The sequence below is a fragment of the Lepidochelys kempii genome, chromosome 1, assembly GCF_965140285.1.
Source record: "Lepidochelys kempii isolate rLepKem1 chromosome 1, rLepKem1.hap1, whole genome shotgun sequence".
Taxonomy (NCBI): domain Eukaryota; kingdom Metazoa; phylum Chordata; order Testudines; family Cheloniidae; genus Lepidochelys; species Lepidochelys kempii.
Window position 1 is genome coordinate 280,925,810 of NC_136380.1, and position 27,757 is coordinate 280,953,566.

The following is a 27,757-nucleotide window of genomic DNA, read 5'->3' on the forward strand; positions in this document are numbered from 1 at the left end:
TGCCACCCCATCTTGGGGAAGGACAAGGTGGGGCCAGATTGTGCTCTGCTATAGCTATTCTGGGCTGTTGGAGGAGCCCAGAGATGGCTGTGGAAAGGCACTGTAGGGACTGCTAAAATGGACAAGCTCCTGGCCGGGGCCAGAAACTGTGAATCACAAAGAAGGCTAAAGTCACTTTCCTCCTTGCCCATTGCCTCTGGATAGGAGCAGCTCCCATCTGGATCCACTGTAAGGATAAAACAAGGCTTCATCATTGAAATGAGAGCCATGTTGCAACAGATTTAGGAATGTTAGTGTGTTTAAGGATAGCATGATTGATTGCTGTACTCTATATTTTATTCTATTGTTTATCTTTATTCTATTTTAATTAGACTAGTCTTAATTAGATTACAAAGGCAAAGTTACATCTGTGTATCACTTTCAGCCAAAAGATAAAGATTCTTTATTTTGTTCCGTACACAATGAAACCCATTTATGCTTAACTGTGTTTCAGTAAAACAGTGATTAGAGTGAAAACCCATTACTTTTTATTTATTTATTTTATTTTAAACCATTGAAGGGCCCCTCCTGCAAACTCAGGGTGCAGTACTTTCTGCTACAAGTAGTTCCATTAACAGCAACAAGCACTGTGCTCACAAATGTGGACAGGAACTAGGTTTTGAGGTGGAATTATTAACACACGCAAGGAAATGTTTGTGCTTGTTTTTTTTTTTTTAAATTTGACAGTGTCACTTTAACCTGCCAGGGACCATCAGCTGCCATCTCCCAAAAAAGGTGTCTTTTATTAAGTCATAATTAATTTTCAAATCAAATGTCAGACTCAATTCATTGATCAAATATTAATCTTCATGGTATTTTTAAAAAATCATATGTTAAATTCACTGCAGTGTAGAAAGCCTGCTAAGGAGCACTGCATAATTTAAGACCCACGTTAAGGTGAGGTTTAAGTGCTGCATGGACTCTTGTACAGACCTCTGCACTGGGGTGAATGTTGCCCTATGTGAATAAGTACACTCAGGATTAATGGTGTTGGGAACTACAGTATAAGGGCATAGACGAATTGGACCCTCTTAGAAGGTATTGCATTTTTTTTCCCTGTTTATAAACTGAAGAGAGGTGTGAGTGAAAACACTTTAGGGCACTTAAATAATTAGACAGATTTTTAAAAATCAAAATCCAAAGTAGAGTTTCCTTGGTGTGAAGTTCTCCGGATATCATGATTTTGTGGCAGAGTGCGTAGGAGAATTTAAAACAAATAGTTATTGTTAAAATTCTTATTTTGATCTTACTGTATTTTGTACCATGGATTTTAAAAGGCTATAAGCAACTGGCTGAATGTTTAGCACTTCCAACATAGTGCAGTTACTTGTATTGCTCTGGCCTTCATCACTTTGTTTTTCTAGGTTAGTTTGAAATATACAGAGCAAACTGTATACAGAGCAAACTCCTTTTATACCATATGTATGCCTTGTAGGATCAATAACCAGTGAAGTACCTGTACCTCAGTCAAGATTGCAAGCCCAGGAGCCTTCTATAGCATATGTAAAAATGGTAGTAAATAAAAATATATTGTAAATAAGACAGTATTTAAAAAAAATGTTAGCCATATATGAACTATTTTAAAATATTCCACATTGGGACTCAAAGATCAAGGGAAATCAGATTCTAAGACTCTGACCACACAGACATCTTTTACTGTGCCATACTATTAACAGCTGAATCTTAACCATGTGGACTGCTACAGTACTGGGGAAAAATAAAGCTCATGCAAGTCCAATACTTAAGAACTCAAATAAGGTCTCCAGCAACTGGCAGACAACCTGCTTCATTTTTGATGAGATGGACTGGGTGGTCATAACCCGACCTGCCACAGAACCCATGAATCTTGGGATCAGGCTCACCACTGTCTCCCAGTTGCAAGTGGAGCACGAGAAGGAAGAAGACGCTGATAAACTGTTTTATCGGTCATGCTAGAAGTACAGAATGGTTGTAGAACCACAGCAACTGCTACATATAGAATGCAGTCTGGGGCGTGGTCACAGTGGATGGTGAGGGTTGGAACAGAGCCATGCCAGTTTTTATTGCTATGGTGAAACTGTCCTACAGTGAAGGTAGAAGCTTTCTCTCTATTTCCTCCAGTCTGCAATGAGCCCAGAAGATGGTCACAGCAGGAAAACAATTCTAATATTCAACCAATCCACAATCAATAATCGCTCACATTAGTAATGTTGCCTCGGCCCCTTCTATCAAAGCTCCCTGGATTGCACAACAGAATATGGAACTGCCCCATTTCCTAGAACATCATAGTGGATGCAGCTTTTGTTAACAGCATAAGCAGTACTGTGCAGAAGTTAAATGACATGCCCTTCAGTGCTGACAGCTCAGAGATCCAGCATCCTTGTAATGGATTCCATAAGCAGAACATCCAAAACATGTTAAAAGAAATTATTAAACTGTTGTGTAGGCAGTCAATTTATTTTACTTATCAGATCCGGGGGCCATCAGTGAGGAGCTTTTTGCTAGACTTCCCCATGGGGGCAGGGTGCACAGATTGTAGCCAATTCTGCTAGATAAACCCTTTGAAGGTGGCTAGTAACTATCTTATGGTCTTGGGATGCCTTCAAGTAAGCCATTTCGTGCCAGACAAACCCTACCGCTTTTTGGGAGCCAACACTGTAACCAGTTCTTGATGGATAGCTCTGTGATCTAGCCAATGAGGAAGTTTATCCTAGCTTGTATCTTTCCCTGACCTTTATCTAAGACAACATAGAACTTTCCTGACAGCCATTGATGCACCAGGGTCACAGGGGGTACATATTTGCCTTCTGACTCTACTTCCAAAAACCCTTCTTGTCCAACTGTATAGGAGCATATCAGTTCTGAGAAATCTGAGCAGAGATTTAGCTTCTAGTTCATGGGTCACGGAGGAATGTTCAATAGAGTCACTGTGGGTAATGGGCAATCAATGGCAGAACGAGCGAGTCCTCTGTTCACTATTCCTGCTATTGTGTTACTGAATTCTATATGTTTTGCAATATATTAGACTTGAAGTTATTTTTTAAAAATCACTATCCCGTGTTCTGGTTTGCTGTAAGGCTAGCTGGATGTTTTTCAGCCCTCCTTTGTCCTTTCTAAGGAAAAAAATTAGCACAGTTGACTTGAAGTGCGGTGAAGAGCTTTAAAAAAATGACATCAAGGTCACAATTCTAACCTGGGATACAATGTTCAGCAGAGAAAGGGTAGCTCGCATTCAGAGGTTGATGAGATTACTTTCACAGAGCGAAATGCTTCACATTTGTTACTAACAGAATCCCAGGACTGCCAGACAACATGAGGATGCAGCCATGTCTAACAGACAGCCCCCCTTCCCCAATGCGTGGTGTCCCTGCACCACCTATATGTCAAAAGTAGCCTATGAGGGTGTCAGAGGATCTTTATAATTTAAGGCAGATAGAAAGAAAAATTAAGAGAAGACTATAGATTCCGTGAGGGTCTTTATGGATAATGAGGGTGACAGAATGTTGGGTTTTTTAGAGAAGCAGAAGGGAAAGAGACCAAGAAAGAGATTAAAGACAAGACAGAGGAAATGGAGACTAACAAGAAGAGTTGCAGTTAACAGATAGAGATATGGGCTTATAGTGTGAAAATGATGATGGCTGCATTAGTATCATTTGCTCCCAGACCACAGATATGACTTCTGATACTTTCCAGCCCCATCTCTAATGAACATGCTTCATAGCAATGATTCTTATTTCCTCTACGCCTAGAACGAAGGGCCTATTCATTCCAAAACAGCAGATCTACTTCCTGTAGGTACTGTGAAGACATGAACTTTCACTGTGATCCATCAGTTGCCTTTACGCACATTAGCTGCACTTCAGTGTATCTTTTTGATCAGCTTGCAGGCTCTACATAGTTTGAAATGTTTTTAAAAGTATTCATTATTGTTTAATAAACATATTTGTGCCACTGGAATCCCTGGAAATATTTTTCAATCAAATTCCTTATTACATGCAGGAATGATTGACTAACATCAAAATGATCTATTTACAATGCAATTTAATGAAAGGTCATGTAACATCAGAATATGAACATGGAGATCTCATTGCTTCTCATTACCCACTCTTTGAATAACAGTCTGAATGAAACAATGGCACAGAGCCACCCTTACCATGCTCGTCTGGGATAATGGACAGAGTCAGCAATCACCACCTCTTTGGCAGTGCTGAGACAGTGACTTACCTGCTGTTACTCAACACCCTCAGAACCTGAGTATAGCTTCATCATACAGGCCCATTCCAGGGCAATAAAGGACAAGCAAGCTCCCCAGCTGTTACAGTAAGTACAGACTGTCACTGGAGTTACTTCCCTGGGCACCCACTAGACCAGGGGTCGGCAACCTTCAGCACACAGCCCATCAGGATAATCCGCTGGCAGGCTGCGAGACATTTTGTTTATGTTGACCATCCGCAGGTGCAGCCCCCTGCAGCTCCCAGCGGCTGGGGTTTGCCATTCCTGGTCAATGGGAGCTGTGGGAAGCAACGGCCAGCTTGTCCCTGTGGCCTACAGCTTCCCACAGCTCCCATTGGCTGGGAACAGAGAACCGTGGCCACTGGTAGCTGCGGGGGGCCGTGCTGATGCTGGTCAATGAAAACAAAATGTCTTGCGTCCTGCCAGCAGATTACCATGATGGGCCGCATGCCAAAGGTTGCCGACCCCTGCACTAGGCTCTGGGCAGAGCCCCAGCGCTAACCTGGGCCACAGCTCTGCGGCATCCAGGTGGTTTTCCCACTCTAGTCCCAGTCCTAAAAGGCTTAGCCCTCCAGCTGGGCCCCGGATAGTCTGCCCCTTCTCGGATTGTCAATGAACAGAACAAAAGGGGAATTAAACCAAGAGGAATCATTCCAAAACTGGATTAAGGCTCTCTGAGTTCACTGGTAAACAGTAAGGAATAGCCTCTCTGAAAGTGAGCCAGGATCAGGTCCTCCTGTCTTTCAGTGAAGGGCCTTCCAAGGAGCTCCTGCCTTCACATAGCCCTCTCTCCGGAAGCTGAGGTATGAAGGTCTGCTCCTTCCTGGCCTACCATTAACTCACCTGGGTTTCTCCCACTTAAACTCCTCTTTCCAGTTCTGACATCACTCACTGGTGTAAAGGCGTGGGGCCACCTGAGCCCACATTAGCTCATTAACCCCATGTTGCTCCATGTGGGGTTTGTGTACCCCAGTACCAGGCACATCATTTATTTCCCTGCTGTATTGGGGTAACAGTATCACAGCCTGTCCTTTCCTGTACATCTTTTACAAAATATTCTGGCATTGAGAAATTTACCAGCCAATCCAAAAGTGGCCCTCTGTGATACTCCACAGCCTGTATGACCACACAGTACAAATTACAGTAATAACAAAATGTGCCCCACTATCCCCTTTTATAATAGTTTTGGCAAAGAACTGGGCAGTGAATTCCACCAATAATACTAGCACAGTCTGGAAGTCCTAAGTATTATTCAAGGCCATCCATTACTTCAGCAACCTGGTGATCTTAAGCTCACAAATCAGTGGCAGTTGCTTTTGCAGCATATACCGCCAATACAATTTTTTCAGCTGTATTCTTCTCCATACCTGAGCTCAGCCAGAGAGCAGTATACGGTCTGGGGGCCAGCCTCCAGAGTATCCTGAAAACTCATTTCTCCAGAAGGATAAGAGCATCACCCTGCACTGACACTGAAAACTCTTGGACCCTGCCAGATTCCAAAGCTCACTTACAGAAAATTCTACCAACCAAGAACCCAAAGAATAGAAGAATTAGCGAGAAGTTATAACCACTTCCCGATCACTGCTATAGACGTTCCAGCACTATCCCACCAGCCACACAGATCACCATGCTCTGTGTGACCACATAAACATACTAGACAGGAAGAAAGTTAACAATTCCATTTGCTGATATTCTGGACCCCACTGAGGCAGGCTGAAGATGGCAGACTTCTCTCTGAGTTAACAACACTGCGCAGGGATGGTGTTGAAAACACTCTACTACAGGAAGAAGTAAAGGAGTACTTGTGGCACCTTAGAGACTAACCAATTTATTTGAGCATAAACTTTCGTGAGCTACAGCTCACTTCATCGGATGCATACTGTGGAAACTGCAGAAGACATTATATACACAGAGACCATGAAACAATACCTCCTCCCACTCCACTCTCCTACTGGTAATAGCTTATCTAAAGTGATCACTCTCCTTACAATGTGTATGATAATCAAGTTGGGCCATTTCCAGCACAAATCTGTGTATATGATGTCTTCTGCAGTTTCCACAGTATGCATCCGATGAAGTGAGTTGTAGCTCAGGAAAGCTTATGCTCAAATAAATTGGTTAGTCTCTAAGGTGCCACAAGTACTCCTTTTCTTTTTGCGAATACAGACTAACACGGCTGTTACTCTGAAACCTGTCATTATGCAAGGCACTGCATTTAGCCGTATGGAGTGGAAATCTATCAACTGCATGAAAAAACTTGTACAGATACAGACAGACATCATCTTCCTTTCCAAATGCAAACAGATGGACATCGTACCAAAAGGACTGAAGGTAAAAAATCCATTACAATCTACATACCACACAGACTATGCTGACAGCTTGTGCCACACGCTCTCAAAGAAACTGCGGAATCACCTGATCAACATCCTCTACAGCAAACAGGGAAAGATTAAGAATGAGCTCTCAGAACTGGATACTCTCATAAAAAACCAACCTTCCACACAAACTTCCTTGTGGCTGGAATTTACTAAAACTAGACAAGCCATTTACAACGCACACTTTGCTTCTCTACAAAAGAAAAAGGACACTAAACTTTCTATACTACTACATGCTACAAGGGGCCACAGCAATGGTTCCCTCAACCCACCCAGCAATATTGTTAACGTATCCAACTATACTCTCAGCCCAGCAGAAGAAGCTGCCCTATCTCGGGGCCTCTCCTTCTGCCCCTCCACCCCCACGAACATGATACAGTTCTGTGGTGACCTAGAATCCTATTTTCGACGTCTCCGACTCAAGGAATATTTCCAAAATACCTCTGAACAACATACTAATCCACAGAGGCCTCCCTACCAACATTACAAAAAGAAGGATTCTAGGTGGACTCCTCCTGAAGGTCGAAACAGCAGACTGGACTTCTATATAGAGTGCTTCCGCCAACGTGCACGGGCTGAAATTGTGGAAAAGCAGCATCACTTGCCCCATAACTTCAGCCGTGCAGAACACAATGCCATCCACAGCCTCAGAAACAACTCTGACATCATAATCAAAAAGGCTGACAAAGGAGGTGCTGTTGTCATCATGAATAGGTCGGAATATGAACAAGAGGCTGCTCGGCAGCTCTCCAACACCACTGTCTACAAGCCATTACCCTATGATCCCACTGAGAGTTACCAAAAGCAACTACAGCATTTGCTCAAGAAACTTCCTAAAAAAGCACAAGATCAAATCTGCACAGACACACCCCTGGAACCCCGACCTGGGATATTCTATCTACTACCTAAGATCCATAAACCTGGAAATCCTGGGTGCCCCATCATCTCAGGCATTGGCACCCTGACAGCAGGATTGTCTGGCTATGTAGACTCCCTCTTCAAGCCCTACGCTACTAGCACTCCCAGCTACCTTCGAGACACCACTGACTTCCTGAGGAAACTACAATCCATCGGTGATCTTCCTGATAACACCATCCTGGCCACTATGGATGTAGAAGCCCTCTACACCAACATTCCACACAAAGATGGACTACAAGCCGTCAAGAACACTATCCCTGATAATGTCACGGCTAACCTGGTGGCTGAACTTTGTCCTTACCCATAACTATTTTACATTTGGGGACAATATATACCTACAGATCAGTGGCACTGCTATGGGTACCCGCATGGCCCCACAGTATGCCAACATTTTTATGGCTGAATTAGAACAACGCTTCCTCAGCTCTCGTCCCCTAACGCCCCTACTCTACTTGCGCTATATTGATGACATCTTCATCATCTGGACCCATGGAAAAGAAGCCCTTGAGGAATTCCACCATGATTTCAACAATTTCCATCCCACCATCAACCTCAGCCTGGTCCAGTCCACACAAGAGATCCACTTCCTGGACACTACAGTGCTAATAAACAATGGTCACATAAACACCACCCTATACCGGAAACCTACTGACTGCTATTTCTACCTACATGCCTCCAGCTTTCACCCTGACCACACCACACAATCCATCATCTACAGCCAAGCTCTGCGATACAACCGCATTTGCTCCAACCCCTCAGACAGAGACAAACACCTACAAGATCTCTATCAAGCATTCTTACAACTACAATACCCACCTGCGGAAGTGAAGAAACAGATTGATAGATCCAGAAGAGTTCCCAGAAGTCACCTACTACAGGACAGGCCTAACAAAGAAAATAACAGAATGCCACTAGCCGTCACCTTTAGCCCCCAACTAAAACCCCTCCAACGCATTATTAAGGATCTACAACCTATCCTGAAGGATGACCCAACACTCTCACAAATCTTGGGAGACAGGCCAGTCCTTGCCTACAGACAGTCCCCCAACCTGAAGCAAATACTCACCAACAACCACATACCACACAACAGAACCACTAACCCAGGAACCTATCCTTGCAACAAAGCCCGTTGCAAACTGTGCCCACATATCTATTCAGGGGACACCATCACAGGGCCTAATAACATCAGCCACACTATCAGAGGCTCGTTCACCAGCACATCCACCAGTGTGATATATGCCATCATGTGCCAGCAATGCCCCTCTGCCATGTACATTGGTCAAACTGGACAGTCTCTACGTAAAAGAATAAATGGACACAAATCAGATGTCAAGAATTATAACATTCATAAACCAGTCGGAGAACACTTTAATCTCTCTGGTCACGCGATTACAGACATGAAGGTCGCTATCTTAAAACAAAAAAACTTCAAATCCAGACTCCAGCGAGAAACTGCTGAATTGGAATTCATTTGCAAATTGGATACTATTAATTTAGGCTTAAATAGAGACTGGGAGTGGCTAAGTCATTATGCAAGGTAGCCTATTTCCCCTTTTTTCCTACCCCTCCCCCCCCCCGAGACGTTCTGGTTAAACTTGGATTTATGCTGGAAATGGCCCACCTTGATTATCATACACATTGTAAGGAGAGTGGTCAGTTTGAATGAGCTATTACCAGCAGGAGAGTGAGTCTGTGTGTGTGTGTGGGGTGTGTGTGTGTGTGTGTGAGAAAACCTGGATTTGTGCTGGAAATGGCCCACCTTGATTATCATACACATTGTAAAGAGAGTGGTCACTTTGGATGGGCTATTACCAGCAGGAGAGTAAGTTTGTGTGTGTGCGGGGGGGCGGAGGGTGAGAAAACCTGGATTTGTGCTGGAAATGGCCCAACTTGATTATCATACACATTGTAAGGAGAGCGATCACTTTAGATAAGCTATTACCAGCAGGACAGTGGGGTGGGAGGGGGTATTGTTTCACGGTCTCTGTGTATATAAAGTCTTCTGCAGTTTCCACAGTATGCATCCGATGAAGCGAGCTGTAGCTCACGAAAGCTTATGCTCAAATAAATTGGTTAGTCTCTAAGGTGCCACAAGTACTCCTTTTCTTTTTGCGACTATACAGACTAACACGGCTGTTACTCTACTACAGAAGGTACTGTACTTTGGATAAGGCATAAAACTTATGTCCTAGCGCCTGTGGTTGTTAAACATCCCCAAGGAACTTCTGACAAGGACAGCAATTCCTGAGGGCCCCATCCAACTCTTATTAAAGTAAATGGAAAGATGCTCAACTGTTTCAGAAGGAATTGGATTAAAATGTGTAGCAATCTGGCCAAAATTTCAACAGAAGTAATTATATTCTTCCTACCTAAATCCTCCGAGCAGTTTCATTGGAAGCTTTCAATAGTTCTCCCAAATATTTATGTCAAAGTGGAAAAATAGTGCACATTTAGAAGTTAACACTAGCTAAATACTGTCTCTTTGATAAGCACATTTGAAGAAGCGTGTTGTGCTAATGAATCACTGGGTCAATGTAATGGAAAGGACACACACTCAACAAGCAGCTGTCGAAAACAATAACATTAAAATGAATTGGGAGGAAAAATGGGCTTGTATTTATGAATATTTTGGTAGGAAATGTTTCTGGTACTGAACATTCTGACATATAGTACGTAGTGGCAATACACTTTTTTGCTACTGCATCTTATTTTGTTTTAAATATCTTCTCTGTTACGATAAAGTTATTGATACAGTGAAACGATTTTACATGTGGAAAAACAATCTAAAAACAGGTGAACGAACACAATATTCCATTAAATAAATTGCTGCATGTGTCTTTTTTTTTTCAGGTTTCCTACCCACTCCCCCCCCCCCCCCGCCCCTGTTTTAAATGAAACTAAATGAAGTTGAGGTATTAAGATTTTATGGCCCTGAACCAGCAAAGCACTTTAGTGTGTGCTGTACTGAAGTCAATGGATCACTGAAGTGCTTAAAAGTCAACAAATGCTTAAGTGCTTTTCTGGACTGAGGCCTATATGATTCTAAAACCTGTAGCAGATTGTGGCACACCAGTTTGTTAATTGGACTCATTATGTTGACATTGTTTGAAGTGGGACAACTTATGTTGATTTTTTTTTAAAAGAATCTTTAATCTATTCCTGCCTCCATGGGGTTATTCATTATTCAGCTTTGAATAGAAAAATGAATCACTTTAGTTGTTCTTATTGTTAAAGAATTATTTTTTTTGTTTTTTTCTTTGGAAATCCACTTTGGTCACACAACCATGGCAGCAAGGCCCCAATCCTGCAATTACCTCTGTGCCTGGGGCTTGGTTTACACTTAAAAGTTAGGTTGACATAGGTATGTTGTTCAGGGGTGTGAAAAAACCACATCCCGACTGACATAGGTCAGCACAGTCACCTAACCCCCAGCATAGATGCAGCTATGTCGATGGAAGAATCCTTCTGACAACTTAACTAACTTTGCTTGAGGAGATGTTCCTACACCACGGAACTACTCTGTCCATCAGTGTAGGCTATGTCTACACTATGGGATTATGGCAGCATAGCCACATAGTGTAAACCTACCCTCAGTAAAAGCAGGCTTTGAGATGTTGCAGGCCTCTCAGTATGTCTACACAGCATCTGGGAGCATGCTTCCTAGTGCAGATAGACAGACATGCATTAGTTCTGCTCAAGGTAGCATGCTAAAAATAGCACAGTAGCCATGGGTAACATGGAGGGCAGCTCAGGTTAGATGCCTGAATACCAACCTGTCCAGACCCCCTGGGTGTGTACTCAGGTGGCTAGCCTGAGCCATGGCCCAAGCTAACCCTTGGCTACACTGCTACTTTCTTGTGCTAGCTCCCAGCAGTAGTGTAGACATACCCTAAAGCAGGTGTGGCCAATTTGTGGCTCCGGATCCGCATGCGGCTCTTCAGAGGTTAATATGCGGCTCCTTGCATAGGCGCTGACTCCGGGGCTAGAGTTACAGATGCTAACTTTCCAATGTGCCAAGCCCTGCCTCCACTCCACCCCTTCCCCCAAAGCCCCTGCCCCAGAGCCTGCCATGCCCTCACTCCTCCCCCTCCCCCACAGAGCCTCCTGTGCATGCGAAACAGCTGACTGCAACAGGCACGAGGCGCTGGAGGGCTGCTGACGTATTAGTGTGGCTCTTTGGCAATGTACATTGGTAAATTCTGGCTCCTTCTCAGGTTGGCCACCCCTGCCCTAAAGCTTCTATTTATGCACTAATTTAATAGAAAAAGACTTTTAAGTAAAGAATTTTTCTCTCCTATTTTGTCTGTTCCTTCTTACAGTATGTGTATTTAGATAAAGAGGGTGATGTGACTAAATAGTTCCATATCACACAATCATTATTAAATATACGCATGGCTGCTTCAGAATTGCTATCAGTCAAATCACTTTTGACTTGTATTTTTTCATGACATTTTATAAGGCGAAATGCTATGCCCGAGTTAAGATTACATTAGGTATTTCTATTTATCCACTAATATTTTTTTTAAAAAAACCTTATTTTTCTGTGCATTGGGACATCTTGCCAGTCCTAGGACTTAAAACCCTTCAACAAATGTTTCACAAGGCAAGACAGTTTAGAAATTGGTATTCTGGACCAGTTTCATGTGAAGTGATTACCATCACAGAGATATAATCTAAAAGGATATGCTAGACTTCAAATTATGAATAGTAAACCTGCCTTATCTTTCACTGTCTTTCTTCCATTGCCCCTGCTGCACGTAAATCTGCACCAGTGGAATTTTACAAACAAATAGCTGGCTCCTGGATGGAGACCTAGAATACTATATTTCAGCGCAGAGCAAGTGGGTTGCTGTGAGTTGAGAAACCTGGTTATAAAAGGTCTGGACTTGAGGGAAGAGCAAGGAGATTTCTAAGCAAAAACAACAAACAAGTCTCAACGTTGGCATAGTGATGGCCCTGCTCAGGCCAAATCTTCTATGTGACTTTGGCTAATAAGGGAGTGTTAATAAATGCATAAATGAAATAACATGGCAAGGAAATGGAGAAGTCTTCTATGCTGAGGAGTGATCGAAAACTGCAATAATAACTCATAAAAATAAATATCACCACCACCTAGGAGAGGAAAGCGTTGTCTTCACACATCCCCACTTGTTACTATTAAGCACCAACAACATGTTGCCTTCCTGGACTACAAATTCCTGACAGGAAAAGTAAACTTCACACCTTTCGTAAATGAAGTGTTTCACTCAGTGGGAATTGAGATAACATACTGAATGGCAAAGTCTTGCTTACAGAACACTATTCTGACAACAAGTCATGAAGTCCAAGAGATGGAGGATGTGTTTTCGTCAAAGGTCACAGTACATTTCTGTGTCATTTGAAAAGACCCACGCTCCCCTTTTCTTTCGTTTTGTCAATCCTTTCCCAAGTTTGGGAAATGATGCCTGCTAGAGTACTGAAACGTACCCCCAGATAATACAGGGGCAGTGAGCAAATTAGGCTGCTCTTGCTGAAGCTAATAATTAAGATTAGATTCAGACTGAGAAGCCTGCATGGGATTTAGCAGATGGATTGCTCAATTGGAACTGAGTCTTCACAAGCCCATCATTCAAACAGGGTGATATTGTCTCTTTTGTATAATAAAAGAGTCTCACCTACCCACACAACGATTCTTATGAAGGTTTGAGGTCAGGTCCTCTGCTGGTACAAACTGGCATAACTCAAATTAAGTCAATAAAGCTATTACACCAGTCGAGGATCTGGTTTGAAGTGCAATTATAAGCCTAAACAGAACAATAGAATTCAGGAAGGGATGCAGTTCTACAGAAGAACAGTGAAACTGTCAATGATAGCAGTGATCCAAAATGTGTACCAAAGTCTTTTTGTCTACAGAATCAATGAACGTTAACCTATTCCTAGTGCTATAAATGTTTTCCATGATTCCATCTGTAAATGTTTGGAAATTATAAAATTGTTTAACTTCATATTTAGGAACCACGCAATAGAGTAAATACTTAGTTCCTTTCATTCTGACAAATCCAAGTATTAGAATGCCACCCGGTGAATTAACAGGTGGGAAACTTTATTGGATCTGCAAGCTGCCAGACAGCTATAGGATAAAAGGTAAGAGAGTACAAGGATAGGCCCCTCCTCCCCTTGCCATTGGCCAGCCTAAGAGATGCGAGCTGACTGTGGGAAGAAGGAGCCAATCATTTATTTAAACCCTGGCCTGTTGCTTCTTAGGCCTCTTGCCTTACTTTTAACTGAACCCACCTTCCTTCCTTATAGTTATATGGTATAGGGACTGTGTTTTTCAGGTTGCTGTGGGCCTGACTGATCACCTGCTCATGGGGCCAGGAAGGTATTTTCCCCATTGGAACCAAATTGGCTGGGGCCTAGTAGTACCCACTCCGCCCCCCTCATACCATCATGGAGACACAGTTAGGTTTAATAGATATAGGATTTCGGAGTTTAACGTTAGGAATTGTATGAATGTTAGTTTGTCATAAATTGCAGCCGGTGTCCAGTACAAATAAAAGTCCAAAGAGCAAACAAATGGAAAATCAGAGACATGGGATTGTGCTGGTGGACCCCAAGTCTATGGGCAAAAAGGAGACCTGAAGTCTGCAGATCGGGGTCCCATTTGGTACTTTCTATACCCTTTGTAGGGGGAAGGTGAGAGGATTCTGCAAAACAGGCAGTGGACGGTTTACCCCAAGTTATAGGCTACTTGATAGATGGCCTGTTTGTAAACACTGCACTGGACCCGCCTGAATGCCTGGTATGGGGAGAGGGGCAAAAAACTCCCACCACTCTAATGTTCAGTTTTAATGAAGTTGTGGCCACTCGCTTGCCCTGATTACTGCACATATTTTCTTACAGATGATGTATATTAGACATAGGATTCGTTTTAGCCATGGAAGCCTTTTTTTGAATAAAGAACAGGGGAAGGTGAAGAAAGCTACATACAGTGTACTTTGGACTACAATTAATGGGCTCAAATATTTGAAAGGATCCATCAGTTTTGTGCCTCAGTTTTTGGGTGCCCAACATGAGTGACTTTGGCCTGATTGTCAGAAGTGTTGAGCAAGCCTTCCAAGATATATCAATGGTTTTTTAAAAGTTAACAAAACAAAATAGTTAACATACACAAACCTAAATTAATGTTGTAGTATGCATCAGGGAAGTCTTATTTGTTTTCGGATCTTTTGCATAACCAAGCACATCCAGTGAAACATTAGTGTTTAACAAACAATAATAGCAAAGACGGATGGTCTATTCTTAATTTGTACCTCTGTGCCAACCTACTGCAGGTTTTTCATAACTTTGTGTGACAATGTCTTAGAGATGCTATGCTACCTAGGCACAAATAGATGAGGTAAAGATGCAATGCCAGGCTTAAATTTGAATTTTCTTGATTTTGTGGTACCTTGATTAGATTTTTAACTTAGTACTGAATGTCATGTTTCTTTCACATAATATATTGCTGCAAAAATAACTTAGTTTAAATATATTGGTAATTGTGAGTTCATAACTGTCCTATACACCCTTTCTCCACAAGAATTTTCAGTACAATAGTGCATAATGAACTATACACATAGCGTAATTTTTGTAGATAATCCTTCTACATGTAATTTTTAGAACATGCAAATTATTATAAAATATATGTAAATAATATTTAACACATTTGTACTGTCTTTTTCTAATATCAAGAATTAAAAAAGAAATTCCCAGTGCTGAAAATAAACTTGTGAACAACATGTTCACAGTTTTCTGGTTGCAAATTGAATTCTCTACTCAGTTTAATAAGAACTGCCACAACTTGACATATCCATAATGCAATAAAATAGCTACACAATCATTGTAATGACTATAAAGAAATAACTACAATGATGTGCTGGAGGCGACTGTGATGGAGTCTACTCACCGCAGCGGCCATCACGGGGATTAGCTCTACCAGCTGGAGTGCCCTCTCCAGGTGGTGCATCTCCCATCAATGTCTCCGCCTGCAGGCCTGCCTCAGTCCAAGTACCACAGCATTCTCTTCATGACTTGGCTTTCCAGCCGTTTCACCATCTGTTTCCCCCCCCCCTTCCCGGGTGGGGAGTGTCTTAGTTCAACAGTCCAGCTACTTCTCCAGTTGTGGGGGGGGAAGGGGTGAGGGGATAGACCTGGCTCCGCCCACTACTCTTCTCAGAGCTTTCAGCCAGCAAATCCCAGTAGTCAGCCAGGAGCTCTCTCTTGTTCCCCCAGTACCTACCAGCAACTGCTCTGCCAAACGTGATACCCTTTCTGCAGCTTGCTAGTCCTCACTCCTCGGGCTCCCCAAAGCATCTGACTGTCTCTGGTTCTGCAGCTCCTTTTATGTAAGCCCACCAGCCCCTGATTGGCTGCTCCCTGCCCAGCCACTCTAAGTGCTTTTAATCCCTTCCTTTCTGGTGTGGGGTGGACACCCCATCAGGGGGACCCTTGGGGCTTGTTAGGAGTCCCTTCTTAAAATCCTGTTACCAAATGTATGGTATGTGCTCAACCCCCTCTTTACCATAGATTACTTTTCTCCCTGTGGTAGAGAAAATCTGATGGCACCAAGTGTTTTCCAAAACATTCATGAGACATCTCCTATGAGGTCTTAATTGTCTTCCCCACACTTCAAACCACACAATTAAAAAACTATATTATATGAGCAGTTTAATTAGTATCCTTTTCAGGAACAAAATATACGGTTTCCAGAAAATGTAATTAATACTGTGTCACTCTCTTTGGCAGGGAGATTTTGCTTTTTCTGGGATTCTGGCTAAGAGAAAGCATTTTTTATACTTAGGATGACAAATTGATAGGCTGCCAGATCCTTCCCTCCACTGTTGAGTGTATGTGCCCTCCTCTGTGCCCAAGCACCAGTGGGTATATTCTGTTACAGCTGGCTCTTCAGCTAAGGTTGTAGCAACTCACACTTTTGATTGAGGTCTCTGGTTCAGTCCTCGGTACGTCAGCCAAGATGGTAGTCATCATGTAACTTGGGGCTTGCCCTGGATTAGAACTGCTGTAAACCTCAGCTGTCTGTGACAAGCTTTCTTTTATTAGAGGAAGGATGTAACCTGATCGTGAGTGTGTGCTATGGCTCCCCCTCTGTGACTGATCTGCAGAGAATATGTGTCTGTTATAGCCCCTTTTAAGCTCTGTAGGTCCCCAGTTCAGTCCCTTGCCTGAGAGCCAAGATGACGCCTGTTAGACATGCATCCTAACACATGATGTACAGAACATTTTAAAGAGGTGATATCAATCAACATTTTACTAGGATAACATGGGTTAATCATTATTTCCTTAAGCGAAAATTTTTTGTTTGAGTACAAATGTTTCTTTTTAGTCATGCTTTGTGTAACGAACTTTTAGTTTATATTTTCCACTCACTCAGAGCTACATAAGGAGTAATGCATTCTGGAACCAGATTTTCAATAGTACCAACCCTGAGCATTCAAAAATTAAGGGTCAGGCTCCCCAAAATTGAGGTGGCTTATAAAGTGAGATTTCTAAAAAAAACCAATAAACATGGGTTCTTTTTATTTATCTTGTGGTTTCTGAGTCTTCAGGGTGCACTTGTGCCATGTTTTCTAGCCTGTCTCCACAACTATGTGGGCTAGAAACTTTTTAAAAAAAGAATGAAAGCTGAGATTTTATGTAAATCACAGGACTCTAGGGGATGGGCTTTTAATGAAAAGAACAAATATTGTGAGATTTGCAATTAATTTGCACTAGTTGAGAACATTGGATCTTTGCCTTGTCCCACTATTGCCCTGTCACATCTTCTTCCCATTTCTATTGTATGTCACCAATAAGGCATTACTTCTAATTACGCATATTTGCCACCCATGTAGAACAATGAATGTCTTTGAATGACATGAGCCAATGGAACATGTGTTGCAAGATGTGGGTGAAACAGGAGGAAGTGAGCCTAGGACCTTTGTGCTTTCTCCAGTGCTGACACTCACACTTGGGAGGGGTTCCCCATAAATATACACAAAACGAACTTATTTACTCTCCTTCTAATTCCTCCTTAAAAACTCTCCTCTGCCATGAAGCCTATAAAATACTTGGCAAGGATTAGAATGCTGGAGTACTAAAACAGTTGATCAATATTGTCTCATTGTTTCCTTGCACTCCCTTCTCTGCCTGTCTCCATCTGTTGCCTCTTGTCTTATACTTAGATTATAAGCTCTTTAAGGCATCAATGACTTTTTGTTTGGTGTTTGTACAGCACCTAGCACAATGGGGTCCTCATCCATAGCCAGGGCTACGAGGTGTTATGGTAATACAAATAATTAATAATAAGTTCACTTTGATTTCCCTATATTTGTTGTCTCTGTGTATTAGAACAGTTTTGGAACTCAATAGGTCTTCTTCAGCACTGTTTGCATGATGGGGTCAGATCTATCCACCCTTAGTCATGCTGACCAGAACCTCATGAGTGTCCCATTGACCTCAGTAGAATGGCAACTATGCAGAAAGTTGAAAGCTGAACAAAGTCCTAAGTTATTTTCTAAATACAGTCAAAATGGCAGGCCCATAAAAGTTAGATTTCAGAAATACCATGTAAGAGTGTGTGTAAAGTCCCAAAATGTGATTAGAAAGTATCATTCAAAATAATAGCCCAGAATTCTGGTGTCAAGGAAGAGAAAAAAAAATCAAGAAATGAGTTTAATGTCACTTACAGAAGGGGTAATAAGAACACTTAATCCAACCTAAACTGGCCAATCAAGGGGGCCAGAATGGATCGAAAGACAGGGAGGGAGAAACCTACATCAAGCTGTGGGAGTTATGACAGCTGAATTCAATACAGTTATTACTGAGAGTACAGGAAGCACTCTCATATTCATTATTATTAGGGGAACTCTGGTAGGCTTTGTTGCGCAGCTTATTCATGTATTGTTTGACTTATGTTGCTCCTAGGAGAGTGTTATTTGTAGGCAATTACAGGAATCTGTTCATGAATATATTTTTAAGAGTTTTTCAAGGTCATTTAGCATTTGAGATGGGTGCTCATTTATGTAGTGTAAAATAATAAACATTTGTTTATATTTACATGTAATTATTGTTATTATCATCATCAAATTTTTAAACTAAACATTTAATCGTCAAATTAAGGGGAAAAACACCCTAATAAAAATCCCACAGGGACTGTCCAGCAGCTGAAAGGGATTTTTTTTTAAAAGGGCAACCCCCCCCCTTTGCCCTTTCTACTTTCCCCTCCCCAGTTCTAGGACTTATCTTTTTCCCTTTTCCCTTCTCCCTCCCTAATCTCTCCTTCCTTTTGTTCTATAAGGCCCTTGTCGCCAGAACCACTCGCAACACATTTTTGTTTACATAGTGTTCAATACAGAATTTAGGAGGAGGGGCTGGGATTCTCTAATGTAAAGAAAATGAACGCTAATATACATCAGTTACTGTAAGGACAAGAGCTTTGCTGGCCTGTAGAGAGGGACCAAGAGGGAAAACGATGAGAGAAAGGAAAGCAATGAATAAAAAGCTGTCTGGAAAACTTTTCAAAAGCAATTTCCCTTTCATCAGTTTGACAGTGCCATTTTCTTTCCTTTTGGTTTCTTCTTCCTTCTCTTTCGTTTAAATGTTGGGATTTTTCTATTTAAAATGAAGGAAGTAAAAAGCTAGGATGGAGTCTTTGTTGCTTGTAAATAGTTTGAAATTTCTGCATACAGGAGACAATTCAAAGCAGAAGTATTACAGTGGCCAATCAGTATAGAGAGATTTACATACAGTACAGTTATTCAGAAACTGTTCTGTGATTATGCAAATCAGACACTCACAACCAGAGTGCAGGGATTTGCATTACTGAGAAAAAAATCTCTACAGTCACGCCTCAGTAACCTTATAGCATCTCTGCACTTTAATTGTATGAGTCACTGTAATAAAATGACTCCAATCATTTTATCCACAGTAGAATGAATGATGAGACATCTTCCTGAACATTCTGCATGTCCTCAGATGTTCAGACTCTTTGTACACAACATGGGGGACAGCCCACTGTTCTTTTTTAGGGGAATAGATATCAGTGATAGGCCGGGGTTTGAGCCTCTATTGGTAGGAATTGTAACAAGGTTTTTAAATTTTGTATTAACTAAGCTTATAGCAGCAGTAGTGTAATTGGCCCCCTCTCTTTTTCTTGGCAATAATTTTATTCCCTCACTGTGGTAAGCTCCTTGGCCTTTGGTAGGAATGAAATTTTTGTGTTCTAAAATGTCACTTAAATCCAACGCACCCCACGCTGGAATTTTGTAAAGAGTAAGGTGAAATTTAACATTTTGGACTGGAATCTTGGCTGGTTCGTTAAGAGCCGGCTGATATTAACATTTCTGCTTTAAAACATTGTCTTTGTTCTTATTTAGGTCTGCACATGACATTAAGCATGTTAATGTTCTACAGCTTAAATGTTCTACAAAATGCACCATTTTAAAAGATTTTTGATTCCCTTTTAATCCACATTAAAATAAATTACGCATTTTTTACTGAAAAATACTGTAAGGAAAAGTATTTTTCAGGCGTGTTTCACCGATCATTAAAGGGAGGCTACATTTTTGTGGCTGCCATCATGCAAGCCACAAATTAATGGCCTTTTACAAAATATCCATGACTTGACATTTTAGGACTTGTGTGTGTAGGTAGGGAGATGTGACTGTAAACAATTTAGTCCACACACACAGTTTTTGTACCAGTATAACTGTATTGGGTACGGGTGCAATGTTTACCTATATAGTTATGCTGGTACAGCCCCATGCCCTAGCAGCCAAAACCATGTCTCTCACTCCGTGTTTCCTGCTCACATTCAATAGCTCTCTTGCAGTCACCCTACAGTGCTCTGTGCCCCTGGCTGTCTTTTGTTTGGGTGCTGTGCTGCCCTCCACCATTGGTGGCTTGCATCTAGCCCTCCTTCTGCAGGATCTGACCGGTCTTAGATGTGCTCGGAGAAGGCCTACAGGTTTAGGCCCTGCTAGCAAGATAGGTGTTCCCCTGCCTAATTTAAAAATCCTGCTCCAGGGGCTCTAGAGCTGCAGTTTGAGTTATCACTCTGAGTAAGCATTTTGGCTGGTTTGAAAATGTCACCTGATGGAAGCACAGGAGTTAGCCAGCACCTGAGCTGAGATCTGGAAAATACCAGTGGTGCTTACATGATGGACGTAGACATAGATCTGTTCGTTTGAGTGCCTAAATCCCTTTAAAAAGCTAGCTGTTAGCCTCTCTGTGCCTTAACTGCCCAGCTACAACATGGGGATAACAGTGCTTTTCTCCCTCATAGTGCTTTTCTCCCTCACAGGAGTGTTGGGAGGACAAATACATTAAAGATTGAGGCACTCAGACTATCGTGATGGGGGCCCATATCAATGCGTAATATAGCTTGGTTGCATTAAGTTTCTCGTGAAGCCCCTCTGCACTATGCAACCTTCTTTTGGGGAGTGGCAGCGGGGATATACTGGGAGCGCTACAGAGCTCGCTTGATACTGTGTTGGTGGAGAACGAGAGAGCGGTAAAGTGCCAGGAGGCAGTATGGAGATGCAATGAAGGTCCTGACTTTTTAAGGACCAGGGGTTTCTGTTCCAAAAAGAATGATCTGGTGAAACTTTGTGAAGGAACATTGTGATGTTTTCTGTCTCCATGCACAGATGTTTCCAGGTAGGGGAATTATCTAAAGGATAGGTAATACACATGGAAATGACCAAGCTGGTCATCTGATCCACTTCCAGCACAGCAGCATGCAGGAATATAGATAGTTGGCTTAACCAAATTCTTTTGAGGCTTGGCAGGAATACTGGTACTGTGCATCCAATACAGGCCTTTTTTCCTCCATTTTTAAATTATAAATACATAACAGTATTTCTCTAAGAGTTAACGCAGGTAGCAAGAACAAGTCATGTTGAAACTGTCAAGGTACAGACTCGTGTCACTTTCAGTATACTATGAAATAGTGCATGAAACATGTAGGATTTAAAAAAAAAATTCCAGAAAGTAATTTCAGAGACTAATCGTAGGTTATCCTCCTTCATCCATAATGCTGTGCACCATGGGAGCTTTTTATTCAAACAAAAGGCAAATTCTTGATATTAGGCTTTCCGGTTGTTTTCATTGTTATTTTAGAAAGGAAAGATGCGCTGCATTTCAAGTTCATCTCTGTCTACGGACTCCATTCCCAGACCTGCAAACTACAGAATTTCGCATAGTACAAATCATTCATGACCTTAGTCATATTAACATCAAAGCTGAAAAATAAAGGTATAGCCCATATAAAATTCTAGTCTGCCTCATTTAGAGAACACCCTGAACTATAAATTAAACAATAAAGATGCTCCCATGTTACCATTTTCCTAAATGCTTTTTTCTTTTTCTTGTTGCTCCTAGTAGTTTTGTTTTCCCGACGATATTATCAGACAATTCTGCCTGAATGTGGTCCATGCTGGACTGTGCAGATTACCAAACTAATGACATGCAGCCTTCTTGCCATTGTAACACCTCTATTCTTACAAGTGGGAATTTGGAGTGATGGACCAAAGATGTTTGCTATCAATTTAGCAAAAATTGCATCTGCCAGATTGCCAAGATCCATTTCAGAGACAAAAATCGATTAATATTCTGATTTGTTACCTGTCATTATTGGTCACACCATATTATACCTTTCCACAAGTTATAAACTCTAGGGAAAAAACCTATTCTGTTAAACGTAATGTTTTTCCAAATATATTTTTAATTTGCTTGTACTGTCTACTTGCTAATTTTTTAAGAGCATGGACATTGCTATGATAGCTCCTATTTAAAAAAAAACTTAACTCATTTTGGAGTTTAGTAAAGTATCAAAATAACCTATTTGCGTTGCTGTGTGAAATTTTTTAAATGAAAAGGAATTTTATAATTATTTGCAATATCACCTCAGTTCTAATAATATTCTATTAATTGTACTTTATTTTCAGTTTTCAGAAACTAAGTATGATTATTTATCATTATTAATAATATATAATTATATGTAGTAGAGAGGCTTGGTCATATAATAAAGTTTCAGAAAATATATAACTATATAGTTAACATTTTGGAAACTGAAAATAAAATTAACCAAGTGTCAGCATTCCTGGTACATTAACCTGATTTGCTGAAAGGCCCACAAATGTGGTTTTAATATTTTTTAGTTAAACTGTCGAAATATTTTCTAAAAAAGATCTAGAATATTAGCAGTAGTTTTTTACCATTAGAGTGTCTATCCAACCATATTTTACTTACATGGAATTTTATTCAGTTCATTCATAAACTTCTCCTTTAACTTTGAAAATGCATCTTCTTTTCCACCTCCTGCTCCAGGACTGGCTGGTTCTGTGACATTAATTGGCAGTGAAGCTGCAATGGTGGTGGCCGGTGGTGCAGCCAGGGCCTCGTGACGACTTTCACTCACCATTTTCGTTCCCAGGGAAACAGCTACTGGAAAAATAGAAACAAAAGAAAATATTTAAATGGTTAAAATGTTTCTCATATCAACAGGTCTCAAAGAGACAGGACATCAATTGATACTCCAGCATACTGGGTAAATATCACATCATTAACATATTGCTTCTTGTTGGTTCATACAATATTTATTAGACTACAGGGAAGGGTCTTTTCCAGAGGTAATATCAGCTGTAGTTATTACCTTATGATCCTTCTCCAACACTGCTGAGTTTTGAACTGTTTAATCTGTTAGATACTCACAGTTGCTATAACCCTGTTGCTTAGATTTAGCTTTTTGCCCTTTAATTTTGAAAGTGTAAGTAAATTCGCTGACAGCAGTTCAAGATAAACAAACACTATATTGTATTTACAGAATTGTGTGTGTTGTTAGGAGGTGAGAAGAGTCAGAGCCAAGATGTTTATGTAAAATAAATCAAGAAATTATAATCATATAAGCAAAACATCTCCAAGCTTTCTTGCAAAACCAGTAATCTACTGTTGTACCTAGTTAAGCAGAATTGTACATTATGCAGAAATTGGTTAGCATCCATTCCTGATCCTCACTTTTTGAAAGTAACTTCCTTTCTAGTAATTTCCTCTGACATTTGCTACAGACAATAATCCCCTAAATTATGCACTTGTTTCACCAGTGTATTGATGGACTATGTCTATGAAGTAGTTAACTGAAGGCAGATTGAAGCAACCACAGTGTTGACACACATGTGCTCCCACATTAACATACTTTTAATGTAATGTTTATTTGATGTGCATTTTGCAAAACCTTTACTTGTGCTATAGGATAAAGCAGACTTGTTATGGGGCCCGCATGGCACAATTTTAGTGTTACCAGAAGTTGAAGTGTTTGCCTTGGTTTTGAACAGTGTTCTGATGTACCACTGTGTCCTAAATATCATTGACTTGACTAATCATCCTTCATTTTTTATTTCAGAAAACCAGAGAGAGAAGGGATTTGAGAGATAACAATCATTCATTATTGCTCTGAGTATACAATTGCTCTCACAGTCCCAAAAGGAACTTAGCCTACAGCCATCCGTAGAGAAATTTAAATAACCACCAAATGAACAAAATGAGACACATGAAAATGAAATGAGCAAAAAACTTCTACATAGCAAATTCATGAATCAAGACCCACATCTTTCTCACCTTCTCACCTTTCTCACCTTACATCAGGGGCCTCTTCAAGTTATTCAGGTAATAAGGATTGGCTCTTTGTTTCTTTAACTTTACTTCTATAAGCCCTGATTCAGGAAGTCACTTCAATACAAGTCTAACTTTAAGCATGAGTAATCCCATTGAAATTGCTGGGACTACTTGCACATTTAAAACATGGACATGCATTTAAGTGCCTTCCTAAGCCACAATCTAGCATTTCCAGTCTATGAAAAGGATGGGACCAAAACATGGAATTTGTCATGATGTGCAGAAGTAACTTGAGCCTGGATGCAAAAAAGGAGTTAGGCATTGTGATGCTGAGCATCACAGTGCCTAACTTCTAGGTGCCTAGAAAAACCATTGGGATTCACAAAGCCAGAGTTAGGCACGTAGGTTCCTGTACAATAAATGGACAGAGTTAGGAGCCTTAGATGGTGATCTACAAAAGTCAGTGCACTATGCAGGATGCTGTCTAAGCTAGTCAATGAGCAATGCTGATCAGAGAGATGTGTGTAAGCCCCATCCTTCTCTTGGAGATGGGGGCCTAATTCCAAACTGCAGAGGAGCACCTTTCTCTGCTAGCAATTCTCAAGTGTAAACCTTCTCCTGGTGTTAGGCCCCTATGCCATGTTTGCACAAGGCTGAGGAGGACGAGGACTTCCTCCCTCATAACATTTAGCCCAGTTCTTAGGGTACTCAGCTGGGATGTTGGAGACCCCCACTTCAATTCCCACCCTCCCCACCCCGCTTGAGGGGAGAAGGGAGTTATCTGCAGATCTCCCACCTTTTGGATGAGTGCTCTAACCATTGGGCTATGGGATATTCTGATGTGGGACTCCCTTAACCTCTCCTGCTGAAGCTGCTGCACTCTGGGTAAATAATTAAGAGTCATTGGAGTAGGAAGACTAGATCCTGGGTCTCCCATATCCTGGGTCAGAGCTCCAACCACCAGTCTATAAAGTCACTTGTGTTTATGTTTGTGTGTTTGTTCTTATTCTCTCTCTCTCACACACACACACACCCCCACTCCCCTGAGACTGAAGATGTGTTTGTTACATGCTGTGTGCAGTAGCTGGTTTCTGTTAGTCTGTTTTTTGTTTTGTTACTGGCGGTTTCTTTGTTTTAGGGCATTGTTGGGTCTCCCCCTTTGCCATAGGTGAAGGTTCTCCATGGGGCCCACTTCAGATAGGTTTAGCGATTTGACCCACAAGCAAGGGATTTTGGGTGTCTCTGCTCTCTCTTGCACTGGGGAGGATATGTTGCTGAGTGTAGGTAAGGTTATTGGCTGTGCTAATATAAAGTCTGCCTCTCAAATGAGCAAATCTATAGTGATTTTCCTGAGCCAGAACAGTTTGTGAACTGTTTGGTACCGGAGGTACTTTGGGTGAAGGAGTCTTTTGTTCATGTTTTCCCCTTGTTTACTCCTGCTGCTAAAGTAGTTTTTTCCAAAGTCCTACACGTCCTTCACAATGAGATGCTAATGTCTGCTCTCTCCCATAACGGGAAGGCAGTTTCTGCGGTTAGGGTGTTTCTATGTGGATGCAAGAACCCAAATGTGAGGCATCTTATGTCATTCTGGCACCAGGTTTATGGGGCTCTCAATAACCCCAAATAGTCCTTGAACCCGTTTTTAAAGTACCACATAGAAAGGGTGGATTATACAATATTTGCTACCTCTGAAAACATGAAATGTTTCTTGTTTGGTGGCCCTGGTCATTTGAAGGGTTCCTGCCCACTGCTGGCTAGAAGGTCTCTGGTAAGAATCATAGAATCATAGAATATCAGGGTTGGAAGGGACCCCTGAAGGTCATCTAGTCCAACCCCCTGCTCGAAGCAGGACCAATTCCCAGTTAAATCATCCCAGCCAGGGCTTTGTCAAGCCTGACCTTAAAAACCTCTAAGGAAGGAGATTCTACCACCTCCCTAGGTAACGCATTCCAGTGTTTCACCACCCTCTTAGTGAAAAAGTTTTTCCGAATATCCAATCTAAACCTCCCCCACTGCAACTTGAGACCATTACTCCTCGTTCTGTCATCTGCTACCATTGAGAACAGTCTAGAGCCATCCTCTTTGGAACCCCCTTTCAGGTAGTTGAAAGCAGCTATCAAATCCCCCCTCATTCTTCTCTTCTGCAGGCTAAACAATCCCAGCTCCCTCAGCCTCTCCTCATAAGTCATGTGTTCTAGACCCCTAATCATGAATGTGAGACCCAGGAATAGTGGGAAAGGGGCTGGGACATCAAGGGAGCAGCAGGAAACAGCCTGCAACTGTATTGCCAGATTCTATCTATCTATCTATCTATCTCCCCCCTTGCCATATATGGTCTGCTGTTGAACAGGGAGCAGTTCCTCCCTTTCTCCAAGGAAACCTCTACTGTGACTCAATCACTTGTATCTGGACAGAAGCAAGTTTGGAGGCTGAGGAGCCCCTCCCTGTGGAGGAAGCAGAGACAGGTTCTAGAGATGGAGGTGAAGAACAAACCAATGAGACATTTATCCGAGGTTATTTCTAAAAGAGCTAAGATGTTGGAAACCTCTGAGCTGCTGGCAGTGGCTGAGAATGGAGCTGCATGCCCTGAAAAGGAGCACAGTGCTGTGATAGGTTGTAACTCCATGTGTGGATCTCCCAGTGGGGTACCGCCTTCCCCAAGCCCCCAATTCTGCATGCTGCAGTGATGATGCTGGGTCCCAGCCTGGGGCTGCGCTGCCCCCCACTCTTGGGAAAATAGATATGTCAGCACGCTCCTTTATGAATAATGAGAATGTTACAGTAGTAGCTTAATGTTCTTCTGAGCTGGTGAAGTTTGAGGGAGAGGAAGAAGATGATGAGGATCTCTTTGATTCTTCCCTGGCTCCTAATGTTCCAGCCAGTCAGCTTTATAGAAAGGGTGAGTATAGCATGAAGGAGATTAGTAACTTTTTGGACAGTGCTAAAGAGATGTGAGGAATTGACATTGAGGCCTATTTCCCTGATTTATAGTGCTGTGTTCATTCAGCTCTGTTGTGGGGTTTGCATCTGAGTCTGGTGGTATTGCCCAGCAAAGAGTCCTTGGCTGAGAGCCTGTGGCCATCTTGCCAAGCAGCAAGAGTCTACAACTGGCAGTAGGGGAAACTGGGTCTTCCTGCTCCACCAGGTTGCAAAGCAGGGCCCTGTGACTAGTAGTTTGGATATGTAGCCTGCGGGGCAGATGCCACAAAGCCTACTCTCTGGGTCACTTCCTATCATGGCCTCTGCCCCTCCAAAGTCAAAGTGGAGTCAGCTTATGGACTCTACAAGGGGGGCTTCTCCATGACCATGGTCTGGAGGCTCCTCTCTGTCAGTCGTGGCACACTGTTCCCGGTCTCCATGAGGGCCTCTGGCAGCTCGGCAGCAGGGTCTGGGGTCCAGGTGGTGAGGAATTCCTGCAGTGCCTCTGAGGAGCTACAAGCCTAGGGCTGCTCCCTTGCGTGGTCTGCCCTGACTGAGCTGGGATGCTCCCTTTTGAGCTCTGCCTCAGTTGTGAGCATGCCCAGCAGGTGTGGCTTAGTAGGCTATCTGGGCCCAGAGCTGCTCGTTAACCCCTTTTTTCT

General features: G+C 42.0%; 1 protein-coding gene across 8 annotated transcripts in view; it reads right to left on the minus strand.

The window, feature by feature from the left end:
• The window catches only part of SYT1 (synaptotagmin 1), a 511,405-nt gene that overhangs the window by 151,193 nt on the left and 332,455 nt on the right, over positions 1-27,757 (minus strand). For 5 of the 8 annotated variants that reach the window (XM_073327691.2, XM_073327687.2, XM_073327686.1 and 2 more), the window contains one exon: positions 22,815-23,009. In XM_073327691.2, the coding sequence (XP_073183792.1) occupies positions 22,815-22,986 (172 nt within the window). In that variant the 5' untranslated portion in view covers positions 22,987-23,009. The remainder of the gene's footprint in view (positions 1-22,814; positions 23,010-27,757) is intronic. The other 3 variants (XM_073327692.2, XM_073327688.2, XM_073327685.2) reach the window with 1 other exon arrangement.